We start from the raw sequence: 13,187 nt of genomic DNA, 5'->3' as shown, positions 1-13,187 counted from the left end.
CGCACGCACGCATATTATTGGAAGCGATCAAATCTTTTCTGCGTGTCAAATATATTCAAGGGATGGGAAAAAGACATGACCAGGTTATTGGGGATTTTGTTGAAACATATGATATGAAAATCAAGTGAGTGGGAATGTGAGTGCGTACGCGTGTGAATGTGTGAGTGAGACTGGAGGTGCTGGAAGGAAGCCTTCATGAGTCAGCCTTCTCAAGAACCAATGCAAAAAAAAGTGAAAGGAGTTACATTTTTGTAGACAGATTTACTACAAACTACATCCCCCCCCCCTCCTCCAAAATCAAACATACCAAAGGGTACATTTGGGAGTCAGCCAAACTCACATGATTTGGATTGCGGTGGTGCTCGGATCAAAGCAAAGTTAGCTCGCAAGTTTGGTCAAAGGTCATAGACGTTACATTTTTTTCTTATCTTAATAAATTACAGGTTTCCTTCACCATATTCCCTCAAGTTAAGATCATATTATTTGCATGTTTTTTATTTATTTATTCATATTAGTTTGTATTTATTATTTTATTTCTTTTTTTTTTATTTGGAGGAAAAGCACTGGAATCGATTCAGAAAAGAATTTGACAAATTTCCTCTTTTAGACACTCAGTGTTCACTCCAAAGGTGTTTGATTGCTCATGACTCTTTTCCACACAAAACTCATCCAAGTGCAACTTGCTCATTTTGCAGCAGAGAGGGGTAGAGTTGTCCAAAGTACTTTGCTAAGATGATGAATACAGAGTGAATAAATGGCTCATGGCCAACTCTATTTCTTATCCATTAGCCTTTTTGAATTTTATTAACAGTTTTTTTTTTTTTGGTCTATTACTCATGGAGTTTTTTTGTTTGTTTTTTTAAAATAAATAAACACTGACGATATAGATTTTCCCCATAAAACACAATTAAATTGACCTGAGATGGTTTTGGGATGCTAAAGGAAAAGGCTGTCCCCATCCACTAACCTTATGGCTCCCATCCACAGGGCTGGAGAGGGACAAATTTGACAACAAGACTGTGACGTTTGAAGGGCACATTAAGGAGGAGCATAACATGTGGCATTACCTCTTTTTCATCGTGTTGGTGAAAGTCAAAGATTCCACCGAGTACACGGGCCCCGAGAGCTACGTGGCTGAAATGATCAAGGTAAACAACTTCCACATCTTGTGTTGTCTGCCAAGGCTATCTCAATGCTTCTTGCTGGCATAGATTTAAATAAATGTTGTTTATGGCATTATTGTGCTACCTAATGAAGTGACCTTTGAGAGTCAAATCCAATTGTTTTCATCCAAATAGGAGCACAATCTTGACTGGTTTCCGAGGATGCGTGCCATGTCTCTGGTGAGCAGCGACGCAGAGGGTGAGCAGAATGAAATCAGGAGTCTGCAGGAGAAGTTGGAGTCCACCATGAGGCTGGTGGCCAACCTGTCCGGACAACTGACTGAGCTCAAGGAGCAGGTATAAAACAATTCCTATTCATGCTGTCCATGACAATAAAATTATTACTAAATAATAATTCCAAAACCACAAATGCCTTATGATAAATACTTTTCAGCCACAGATCAACTCACCAGGCTCTAAATATAACTGTGGGAAATCACTTGTGAAATGTACAACTATAGACGTGTAGACTAAACAATATCTGTGCCAAAAGAAGTCAAACAACCTCTCAGTGGACCTCAGCTCACTTTTACGTAGAGAACTATTTAAAAACAGCCATAGCTGATAAAGTGCTTGCACGTTTAGAATAGAAAAAAAAAAAAAACATGGAGAGGCCTGTTGACGTATTTCAAATCATTTCTCCGTGCAGATGACAGAGCAAAGGAAGCAGAAGCAGAGAATCGGTCTTCTTGGGCACCCCCCTCACGTGAACGTCAACCCCCAGCAACCCGCTTGAGGACATTTTGCATTGCTCATTTGTTCAAATACCAAATTGTGCCAATTAGCAGGTTGACCAAGTGCAAGGATGGTATGACTTGACCAAAGCACTCTCGCACATCAGTACAGTTACAAATGTGAAGCGAGCATTAGCGGAGTATATTACTCATTGTCTGTCGAGTCAGCGGGACTCCGTGAGTAGTGTCCATCAAGTGCCTCAAGACATGGAAAGCCAACCATGTTTATTCAGGAGATGAAAACACTGATTTTTAGCTGCACTACCATAACCGCCTTTGGCATCGTACCACACTGACAACATGACAAAGTTCGTTCAATTGTTGCTAAGGGAGATTTCTTTTCATGTGTCCTTATGCCAGCAAACTCAGGTCATGTGGAGTTACAGGTTGGCTTCAATTTCACGCACATCAATAAGAGAACTTCACAAAACGCAATGCCTGTATTGGGAAAACTCTTTTTGGGGGGTTTGGGATTTACCTTTATATTTATTATGGTGATATCTTTTATTTAAAAAAAAAAAAAAAATCAACGTTTTTTTTTTTATTATTTACAAAAGACGGTTATAAATGCTAAGTTTTGTGTTAAACAACTCCCCTTCAGAGCACTTTAATAAGACTTTGTGCTCTTAGAACATTCATGTCATGTGCCTTCTTTACAGTTTGTGATGCTTAATACAGGAACCAAGCTTCACCCCCCCCCCAAAAAAATTGCAATGTTTGTTTTGATCTATTATATTGTGCACATAATTACTTCACCTCCCCTCTAATTAATTTTCATAACACTGATGTGTATTACATATTTTTGTTTGGACACTTTTTGATAGATCCACAAAGGAATGAATGATCTTATTTTTTTTTGGGGGGGGGGGGGGGTTAATTTTGCAGTGCTGCTTAACCAAAAACTTTTATAATAAGTGTTCTGTTTCTGTATTGTACATTATTTGGAGTTTATTTAAATAAAGCATGAAAAATCAGTGGTGGCTGATTGGAAGAACAGATTAAAAATAAAAGTTTGCAGGTGTAGGTGTGTCAAATTTAATTTGACATCACAGTGGAAAATAATTTCTTTCTTAAACTAATACCAGACAAAAAATAATGTAACCATGCCATGACTGGACCCTACATGTAAAGGTCACAGCACAGGATGCAACATTTCTTCTGTTCAAGCCATTTGAGTTTTTAGTAAAGCTTAAATTCTATAAGTCTTCAGCTGACACTCAACCATTCTGAACTGTTAGTCTTCCGAAAGCTCTTTTGTGCGTGGCATCGCTGACGTCAATCAACGCCTCTTGTTTATATAGGACAAAGCAGCTTTAACCAACACTTCCAATCTCATTACTTAGATTGGCCCTTGACTCTTAGAGGGGAGTCGTTATTAGTGAAATGGTTCACATAGAGTAGTCTTTTAACCCTGGACTGTGAATATTTGCACATTTTTATTTTTTTTATTTTTAATTATTTATTTATTTATTTAATTCAGCTAACGTAGACTGTGTTTGCCCATTATTGTAACGTTGATGACAAGCCGATGAGATCTTAGTACACATTTATGCAGAAATTTAGGTAGTTCGCAAAAGTTAACTATACTTTTATTGACAATTGCATACATGTTTGCTTTTATATTTAATTGCTATATCATTATTTCATGCCACCGATTGTGCACGTTTATTTTATTTTTCAGGTTCTTGCAGCAGTGCATAGTGGCTGTGCTAAAACGTGACAGCAATTTAGTCTTACTCTTCTGACCGACCTTTTCTTGTGTGTGCACATGCAGGATCATGATGGTCACCTGTTATTTATTTGAGAGAGGGGGGTGTTGGGCACGGATGAATGATGTCCTGATGCCTGAAGGCAGGTGCCGCCGTGTGCTGAATGTGCTCAGCCTGTTCAACAAGCTCGGTGTACTGTACACCATGAGGAGACCAACGTGACAGGCTGCACGCACCGCTTCATAACAACACAAACGCACTGGTCCACGCACGGGTGCACGTGTCTGCACGGGAGTTGAAAGAGCTTCCATTGGAGAATGAGGATAAAATGACCTTATGATGATGCGTTTATGGAGAAAGAGGAATTGAGAGATTAGAGTATTAATTTCTCCAACCTTTTGTTATTAAAAAAAAAACAGGGAGGACTTATACGTGTATATGTGGCTAAAGATTGCACGCATTTGTATCCAAATCGATCACAAAAGGTGGACAAGCGAGCTCGCCAGATGCTTGCACGTTTCATTCGTCGTGGTTCACCCTGCCTTGTTTCCATACACTTCAGCATGGTGGTACACGGGATAGGCTTAGCTCCTCCCACTCCCCTGACGTCAACCGCCTCCGCCCACTCAGGCGCCTTGTCCGGGGCGATTGGGCGGAGTTTGCGCCGAGAAGACAGCGCCGCTTGACACGTGAGCCTCATGTGACAGAGCTGGGTCAGGCTGAGCGGACAAGCGGACAGAGTTTATTTCTCTCGTGGATCCCTCTGACACAACTTCTTGCTCCCCACACGGCGTGCAAGACCCGCCGAGACAGCTCAACGCTTAGGGGGGGGACAAAAATATCATCGGCGTTGAATGACATAATTGACAGGATTTTTTTGAGAGGGAGAAAAACTTACTGCGTAACTTTTTTGTTTCCATTCCAAATTGGCTGCAGCGCATTTGTAAGTGGAAAAAAAAGAGTCACGAAAATGGAGCGAATCCCAAGCGCGCAACCTCCTCCTCTGGCCAAGGCTGATCTAGCAGACATGCACGGGTGAGTTTACTCAAAAAACAAAAAAAAAGAACTGCCATGTAACTTGAATGCAAATTTTGACAAATATATATTTATTTATCTTCTGCAGCATGGATTTCCCTATGTACGCGTATAAACCCAGGCGAGGAATGAAGAGAGGAGAGGACAGCAAGGTATATTGTTTAATTATCATCATTATTTGAAAACAATAGTACCACAAGAATAATATAGTGTTACTTTTAAGGGCGTGGGAGAAACCGGTCTGGCAGCAGTCGTGTACTGTCGTGCAATAAAAGCTTGACCTAATTCATACTATGACATAACTGCTCATGAATCTTAGGGTGGTGCGAGTGGGGGGGGGACTGAACAAGTCGCTTACTTTGTGACGTTTTCTCCTAGGAGACCTACAAACTGCCTCATAGACTCATTGAGAAGAAAAGACGTGATCGGATAAACGAATGCATTGCTCAGCTGAAAGATTTGTTACCGGAGCATCTAAAACTTACGGTAAGTTTCAATTTTTATAATGCCTCTGCTTGTTGGTAAATGGATTAATTCTGTTAAGACGCCATCTAGTGGGCCGGCATTGTCATTACATGTCTGTGCCGCGTGTCTGCACATATTAGGCACAACGGAGAATAGGCCTTTTGTTTCAACGCCACATGATTTTATGGAGATTTAGCTCCCCCCCCCCCCCCCCCCCCCATCCTTGCAAGAATGTGTTGACAATATTGGCGTATGATGGTGTCTCTGCAGACTTTGGGCCATTTGGAGAAGGCCGTAGTTTTGGAGCTCACACTCAAGCATGTGAAGACGCTCAGCACGCTTTTGGAGCAGCAGCAGCAGAAGATCCTTGCCCTGCAGGGTGGCATGCATATTGGTAAGTAAACTGCATTTGTCTTCATCATCATCCACATAACAGTATTTTAAGAGCAACCGATAAACGAATTCAAAGAATAATAAATTACCTACAATGTAAATGAATCTGTGTAACGAGAATGGTAAATGAAGCCAAATCTTAATTTTCAATTGCTAGTAAATGTGCAGAAATATTTAGTAATGTTTGCATTGGTGAGTAAAAAATGTGAAAAGCTCCAGCAGTGGCATAGGTGTCCAAACTATGGCCTGTGGGCCATTTGTGGCCCACATCTTACACTGAAAACAACGTTTGACACAGCCTGTATCAGTGTTTTATTTTATTATCAAATGGCCATTTTTAACGTTTTTGGAAAACAGTCTATAAAACAACAAATTAAAACCATCTTTTGGCGATGATTATTCAAATCAACCACACTTTTAAAACACTTTAGAGTGCTACCTCATTTTCCTACCACAGGATGCACACACAATTAGGTGACACTTACCAGTCAGGTGAATCGATTCTGTGGTGCTTGGGTAATATTTAGGGTATACAGAGTACATAAAATATGACATTTGACTTAATGATTAAATTAAAGGATGTATTGCACAATGCACATAAACATTGAACTAAATATAAATTGTTTCTAATCCATGAATCCATGTTGTGCCGGTGGTACCAAACTTCACTCACTGTTTGAAATGTGCATCAGCATGTCTAACAAACATGGCTTCTTGCTGTGTTTATAGAGCAACCTATTGTCAGCCAAGAAAAGTCAGAGGAGATGTTCCGCTCCGGTTTCCACATGTGCGCCAAGGAGATTCTTCAATATCTGGCCGGTCGTGAGAGCGACGGCGACTTTGCGCCCTCGCACGTCATCAATCACCTTCACAAGTTAGCCGCTGACGTGCTCCAAAGTCCAAGGCGATCGCGCTCACCCCTGAGCCCTCCACCCGAAGAAACGCCCACATACAGCCAGCACCAAATCCACAAGGAGGCACCTGCCAGTTTACCGGCTAAGCCCAGCGAGGGCTACGGGAGGGTGCCGGTCATCCAGCGTGCGCACGCTCCTCCCAGCGGCGAGCAGAGCGGCAGTGACACTGATACAGACAGCGGCTACGGAGGGGAGCTGGAGAAGAACGAGTGCGGCGCCCCGCAGAGGCATCCCAATTACTACAGCCAGGAGAGCAAGTTGATGAAGCGCAGCGCTGCCGAGAGGCGGGGCCCCGACGTCAAGCGGGAAGACGACGAGCCGAGGCACAAACGAGCCCGGGCGGAGTCGTCCGAGGATGAGATGCTGTCGGGCGGCGAATCGTCAGCTTCGTCCTCCTCCAGCGGTTACGGCAGCTACATGAGCGTGTCCCCCAACCATCCGGCCCCGCGGCATCCCCTCTGCATGCCCTTCTACCTCATCCCCCCTTCTGCCGCCACCTACCTGCCCATGCTGGAGAAGTGCTGGTACCCGGGCGCCATGCCCATGCTGTACCCCGGCATGGGCGGCTCCGCCACGGCCGTCCCCAGCGAGAGACCACCACAGATGGTCATGTCTCCAAGGGGAGGTTCTCCCGCTCCAGCCATGTCTCAGACCCCCATGGACTCCCCGGCTCTCCTCCAGGCACTAAAGCAGGTCCCCCCCCTCAACCTGGAAACCAAAGACTGAGAAAACATGGCCGCTGAATTGATACATTAGGAGGGAGTACATGACCGAGCCGTCCTGTAGTCCATCAAGTCATTTCGCTACTTTGTTTCTCATCCTGGAATTCATGTCGCAAACAAGAAGAGAAGAGGGCTGGCGTAATCGTCCTCGTGTGGACGACGAAATTGGTTGAATGTCAAGTGCAAATGGACCCGCCCGATACACACACGCACACACTTGGTTGAATGTAAAGAAAGACGTTTCAGATGCTGCTGTACGCTGACAACACTGGCGCATTTCACTTGGAGCTTTTGTGGTAGAGACATGCCTTTTTCTTTTTGTACACAAAAACCAAATGTTAAGATTTCACCCAAAGTTTGTCGCCTATCGTCCGTCACCACCACCACCACCACCGCCGCCGCCATCATTACCGCTTACTACCGTGATGACCGTGCTGAATGCAAAAGTCATTCATTCACACTCGCTGTGGATTTTCATGTAATTATTGTGGATAGACTTCATGTACATTTCTATTTTTGATACACGTTCGCGCACTCTTGTCGTCGGAAGGAGTGCAAGTGTGGCGTACTCAAAGAGTGTGTACATATTGTAGCGCAGTGCTGGACCTTGTCTGCATACTCGACATCTGTTTCTGCTCAAGTCAAACCTGGCGTTTGTTCTTGCTGTTGCCTTTTTACTTGTGAAAAGCTGAGAAGTCTCAGATGTTTATGCTCCGTAACGCATATGAATCCCAGAACGTGGCGGTGAGGGGAAGAAGAAGTGAATGTAAACGTTTTACCAGATGACTAGTTTTCTAATAGAGAGAGGTACTTGAGATTTTATATTTTGGGACCTACGTGAAAGACGATTGCTGTTTGTACATATTTTGTCTATAAATGTTGATATACATAAGTGTATTAATAAAGTATTTTTTTTTCCTGTGGAAAATGACTCTGACTCAATGTGCGGCGGCAGATAGTGATGCAATTCTGGTGCAGCAGGCCCAGCACGTTCGTGTTACGCTTATGTAACCGTGTGTTTCACAGCCCGGATCGCTTTCTGATAAATCGTGGCCCCTAATAGAAGTGCAAGAGAACACATTGCATCGAAACTGCAGCAACGGCCTTGTGTCTTCATTCGAGGGAAGCGCCCTGGAATGGCAATCAGAGTACTAGTAACGAAACGACTAGGGCACTAGTAGAGGTGTCCTAGCCCTTCTACTAGTCCACTGAACTATCCATGTACTACTATGCTCATTGTCCTAACTTGGCAAACTGGCTAAATGAATACGCTCTACTAGTGAGGCAACCCTGTGCACTAGTTGACATCTGGGGATTTCCACAGAGGTCACTCTCTTTTGCTCTGGCACGCAACATCATTCGAATTTAAATTATGCACTGATTGTAATGATCATTTGATGTTTGATTGCTGCCATGGCAACAGAGGCTTACTCAGAACCAGCAGTGTTTGCAATTAATAATTTATTTTGAGTTCGTTTTAGATTTTATTTTGATTGCATGCCAGGAATTACTGTATGAGTTTCAGTTTGCATGACAACTTTGTAACTATTCATGAGATTACTCTGCCGTCTTGTGTACTGTCAGTGAACGATGAGTGTCCTGGGTTCAATTTTTCTGAGATTGTAGCGCCCTCTCGTGGATATACTCACATCTTACAGTTTGTTTCCCAATCTCGAATACGTAATGCAGTTAGTTTCCTTAATGGTCTCAAAGATCTCAAAACAACATTTTTTTAATACTTCTTTCATTAACTCTGGTTTTTTTTTAATAAAAAAAAATTCAAGATGACCTTTATGACCTAGAAACAGGTTCTTTTCAACTCCATCTACTGTAGTCAAATTCACTGACATTTTATTAGCATATTCGCTTTTTCACCACAGGACGGGGAGCTGATCTGCACTGAAAGAAGTTGCATATTTTGGGGCCGGTGACAAGGCTCGGAAAGTTCCCAGGAAGGAAGGACCTCCGCAGATTTGGTTTAATTGGAGATTTACATACAGGTGAAACACTGCAAGGGCGGGTGCTGCGTTGGGCAAGTGGGGTTCCTCTGCTGCCATAATTCCGACTCAAACATTGGGATCTCTTCCTGGCTTCAGGGTGGTCCCCCACCGCATGTTGTTCTGACACCAAATCGGCACTGTGGACCGCCTCTCTTTCCTGATTTTCTTTTCTTGGAGAAGGGGTCTTCTTTTTCTCAGGACGGGACTTCTTCTCTTGTTCCGTCTCGCATGACTTCACTTGCTCTTTACTCATAATTTCACTACCCTTGGAAGACTGGGTCAAGCGAGACCTAGTAGAACTAAGCCTTGATCTGCGCTTTGTAGATTTAGGTTTCTTGATGTGGTTTCCTTCAACTAGAAGGCTCACTCCACAAAACTTCGGGGGTTCAACTGCAGGCTGACGGGGTGAGAATTCAAAACACAAAGAAATGCACAAGGTGTGCTCAGTGATCAAAATATTTATAAATATCTTTGTCTATAACTCACCTGTTTGTAGATCAACTGGAAGCCTCCCGTAAAGGCGTTGGGGTTGTTCCGTCTGTCCAGCACCACCTTCAGAGTGTCCAACTGCACGGCGGGGCATAGGCGAGCTGTGACGATGCTGGTGCAGGCCATGGTGGGATTGGTGTTGACTTCAAGGAGCCAAGGCCTCAGATCATTCCCCAACATGAAATCAGCACCGTATAACTCAAAAGTCGCTTTGCGGTGCTCCACCAGGTCCTGCGCCGTCTGTAAGACGTGGACCACAGCCTGCTGCATACCCGGGACCACCACTGTGTCCCACTGTTCCCCACGGCCCTGCTTCTCCAGAAAATCCTCAAAGTCGGAGCTGGACCACATGTTGTCCATGGGGACGCTTGGATGCCGTTTATTTGATGGCTGGAAGTGCTTCTGGATGGCATTGTTGCACAAATGGACTGAGCTGATGAGACAATGATGATGAGTTTTGGTCCTTATTACTTTGGTCGTTACAAAATTTTAGAGCAGCTCTGAAGCCTCTTAACACATGCCATTTATAAAAAATTGAAGGAAGAGAAATTCCAATAGTATCGATATACCCCCCCCCCCCCTTATTTTTTTTTTAAATTGACCAAATTCACACAAAGAAGTTTCTTGGCTGACCTATCAAGTTTTTTTGTCGAGTAGGGCTGAGTTGAGAACCTCAGGTAGCACTCCTTATAGAACCACACAGTCAGGGGGTTCCAGTCAGTGACGAGAAACCACTGACGCAGATCAAACTTGGTTCCATTGATCAAGAGAGGACCTTCCAGGTACTTCTGAACCACCCACTTGCTATCTTTCACAAATGCTCTGTCTGACTCTACCAGAGCTAAAATCTGATCTAAGCGATTCATGCAGACAATACCTAGATGTGCCATAAAGAAAGTAAAGATTATTCAATTTGATTAGATGACCATGCAAGACCTTGAGTAAATAAAAAAATAATGCATTATAAACTATTAATATGAAGGAGGACAGAACCCTCTCACCTCTTCCTCTGGACATTGCACCTGGTTTTATAATCCAGATGTTATTGACTCCATCAATGTCCGTCTGAGGACAGACTTCCTTCATTCGGACCAACATGGCTTGGCAGCGTTCCACAAAAGCAGCACTACTTCTGATCAATGCTCCTTCACTACACACAAATGATCATTATTGGAATCGGATTGATACAAACAGGATATGATTAACAAGATTGAACAAAAGAGCTGTGCCTAGCCCATAAATCGGTTTCAAAATGCACTCACTGCACAACCAAGTAGTAGTTTTGGAGAAAGCAATTCCATTGATTTTGCTCCATGCAAGGGGGAGGTTTCCCAATTACATCAATGTCGCTGTGCGCTACGACACTAAGATACTCCTGACACCTCTGCAAGGCCGTATCGATCACTTCTGCACTGACAGTGGGGATAACAAATATTCACCACCTTCTCCATGTCAAATTTCGCACCCAGCCTCCCACCTGGCCCGATGACGGCTTTATCCTCCCCCTCCTCGTTTTGCGTCTCCCCTTTTGTCGTCATGCTCATCTCCACCACGTGCTTCAGCAGACTGCTGCACGCTGTCCTTCTGAAGTCATCTTTTTGGGGAGAGCACAAGGGAATAAATGTCGGGATAAAAGTGAAGTCTGGTTGTGCAGGACAAAATGGCCGCAGTGTCAAGCAGACCAATGAATGCAGCTCTTTCTTCATCAGCCCCAAGCCTGTAACATCTCGGAAAGAAGGCGTCGGGGTCTTCGGTGTCATACCATTTTAGGTTACGCAGGTTCACGCAGAGGCCCACCTCAAAAAGCAAAACAAAATACCGTCACTGGCACTCTACAAAAGAAGTCGCACGTCTTTAAGTGTATGTTTGAATCAATTAATGGGAGACCTTGGTGGTGAAGGTTTGAGTGTTGGCATAGTGGTTGGTTATTTGATCCCGTCCAAAGGAGCGACAACGGCTGGCGTCGTAACAGGAGCTCCAGTAGAAAGAAATCCTTGCATTCCGAACAAGGCGAGACTGCAAACAGACAAAGACAGAATGAAAAACATTTCGCACGTGCATGAAAGGAACTAGAGCCTTTACCAAAATTAAAAACAACAACAACCTATGTTCTATGTCAATGTGTTCTTACCATAAACTCATACATTTTGTCAAGGTCATCTTGCTCACCGCCATCGCCTCTCGCTGAAAATTGATTAGGAAGAAGAATAGTTCTATGTAAAATGTACTAAATAAAACCCTGCATTGTATAGATAAATGGCTGGTTCAGGTTTGCTTGTATTGACCCGTGAAATCAGTAAATCAAGCGCCATTGGACACTTGAGTAATATAAGTGATCTTTCGTTTCACCATTATTTTTTGCTCCAATGCTGCCGTCATCTTCATCCTTGTCCTTATCGCTCTGGCAGCGAGGCGAATCACAGCCTACGTTGGGCAAATAACGTTCCACCCACCCTCTGGCACGTAAACCGGCACGAATCACAGGATAGCACCCCTGCACTGAAAACACTTTCTGCGCCTAAAAACCAACAGCGGTAAAGTGCACAAAAGGCTGGTTAATGAACAGAAAAGTTTGCACGTCGTCTATGGATTCAATTATTTTGTCTTTGTAATGACCTTGATTGCTTTCTCTACGAGGGCTTTTGCTGCTCTCATCTTTTCCAGCTTGGTAGATGGATAGCTACAACGTACATTAATCTCAACTGGTGCCATGTCTGAAACAAAATGTAAAGATAATGATTACCATTATGAGCTAACATCTGATTTGGAATTAGATCAATCAACCAATCAATCAATCAATCAATCAATCAAATCTATCCATGCCGCGTCAAAATCCTTGATCCACTGAGGCATCTTCCTCAGACAGTAACCACAACAACCGCGCATGCTCACACTGTTTTAGGTTACCATGGCAACCGTACCTCGCATCCACGTCCACCACTCATATACACAAACAGCAACTATCAGAAATACGTCACACACCGTGTCAAGTTAATGGAGCTTCAGTGAAAGTCAAGGGGGGAACGAAACAACCTGTTATGCAATTAAATGGGCCGAACCATCGGAGGTATCTCCTGGCAGCGAGATCTGCGCGACACAGTTCAAAGTTGACAGCCTTCTGATTCAATGTCAACTCTTCATTTGTGACAACAAAATCCCGTCTAATCGTTTAATAACGCACAGGACGTATTCATGACTAATATTTCTCGTCATCGTCAAACACGCACTTGAGTTGAATGAGAATGTCCTCTATGTAATTCTAAATATTTACACATGATGGCGCTAACACCCCGAGTGTGTGTATACCTCAGGCTTTATTTTGCGGTCTTAGCTGTAATATTTCACATTGTAAAAATAATCATGAAAAACTATTGGAATAAAACGGTAAAAATATGGAATTCATGTTCAGTTAATATTTATACATTCCGTTAGATTACTCTTAAATCCAGAGATTTTTTTTTTTTTTTTTTTAATCAGACTGTCAATTATTATCGGCCAAAATATATTGGAAACACCCCTCAACATGATGTACCACAATCAAACAGCAGCCACAATAAATACAT

At 43.3% G+C, this 13,187-nt stretch overlaps 3 protein-coding genes across 6 annotated transcripts in view; 2 read left to right on the top strand and 1 right to left on the bottom strand.

Moving 5' to 3' along the window:
- Window positions 1-2,592, top strand: part of LOC133162892 (inositol 1,4,5-trisphosphate receptor type 1) — a 40,202-nt gene extending 37,610 nt beyond the window's left edge. For all 4 annotated transcript variants that reach the window (XM_061292407.1, XM_061292406.1, XM_061292405.1 and 1 more), the window contains 3 exons: window positions 988-1,148; window positions 1,299-1,460; window positions 1,813-2,592. In XM_061292407.1, coding sequence (XP_061148391.1) covers window positions 988-1,148; window positions 1,299-1,460; window positions 1,813-1,899 — 410 coding nt within the window. In that variant the 3' untranslated portion in view covers window positions 1,900-2,592. The remainder of the gene's footprint in view (window positions 1-987; window positions 1,149-1,298; window positions 1,461-1,812) is intronic.
- Window positions 2,593-4,279: 1,687 nt separating this feature from the next.
- LOC133162894 (class E basic helix-loop-helix protein 40-like) lies at window positions 4,280-8,063 on the top strand. The gene is made up of 5 exons (XM_061292408.1): window positions 4,280-4,641; window positions 4,730-4,793; window positions 5,020-5,127; window positions 5,377-5,500; window positions 6,229-8,063. Exons 1-5 carry the CDS (start codon window positions 4,577-4,579, stop codon window positions 7,137-7,139), a joined length of 1,272 nt encoding a protein of 423 aa, XP_061148392.1. The 5' UTR covers window positions 4,280-4,576; the 3' UTR covers window positions 7,140-8,063.
- A 943-nt stretch (window positions 8,064-9,006) lies between these two features.
- Window positions 9,007-12,342, bottom strand: LOC133162384 (tubulin monoglycylase TTLL3-like; the record flags this gene model as incomplete). The annotated part of the gene is given in 13 exon segments (XM_061291536.1): window positions 9,007-9,053; window positions 9,056-9,076; window positions 9,079-9,532; window positions 9,622-10,057; window positions 10,258-10,501; window positions 10,626-10,774; window positions 10,887-11,046; window positions 11,108-11,218; window positions 11,307-11,421; window positions 11,512-11,640; window positions 11,756-11,808; window positions 11,944-12,142; window positions 12,241-12,342. Coding segments are annotated over 13 exon segments (2,220 nt in total), but the record flags the coding sequence as incomplete, so codon positions are not given.
- Window positions 12,343-13,187: the final 845 nt, after the last annotated feature.

Source organism: Syngnathus typhle, linkage group LG11 (genome assembly GCF_033458585.1).
Source record: "Syngnathus typhle isolate RoL2023-S1 ecotype Sweden linkage group LG11, RoL_Styp_1.0, whole genome shotgun sequence".
Classification (NCBI taxonomy): Eukaryota; Metazoa; Chordata; class Actinopteri; order Syngnathiformes; family Syngnathidae; genus Syngnathus; species Syngnathus typhle.
This window is presented reverse-complemented; position numbering and strand designations above follow the sequence as displayed.

What these genes read in the sequence shown, in the direction of transcription:
- LOC133162894 (XM_061292408.1), top strand. Translation starts at nt 4,577, where the DNA reads ATGGAGCGAATCCCAAGCGCGCAACCTCCTCCTCTGGCCAAGGCTGAT. An exon ending in AGAGAGGAGAGGACAGCAAG is followed by an intron (nt 4,794 to 5,019) that starts GTATATTGTTTA and finishes GTTTTCTCCTAG; the next exon opens with GAGACCTACAAACTGCCTCA. An exon ending in CGGAGCATCTAAAACTTACG is followed by an intron (nt 5,128 to 5,376) that starts GTAAGTTTCAAT and finishes GTGTCTCTGCAG; the next exon opens with ACTTTGGGCCATTTGGAGAA.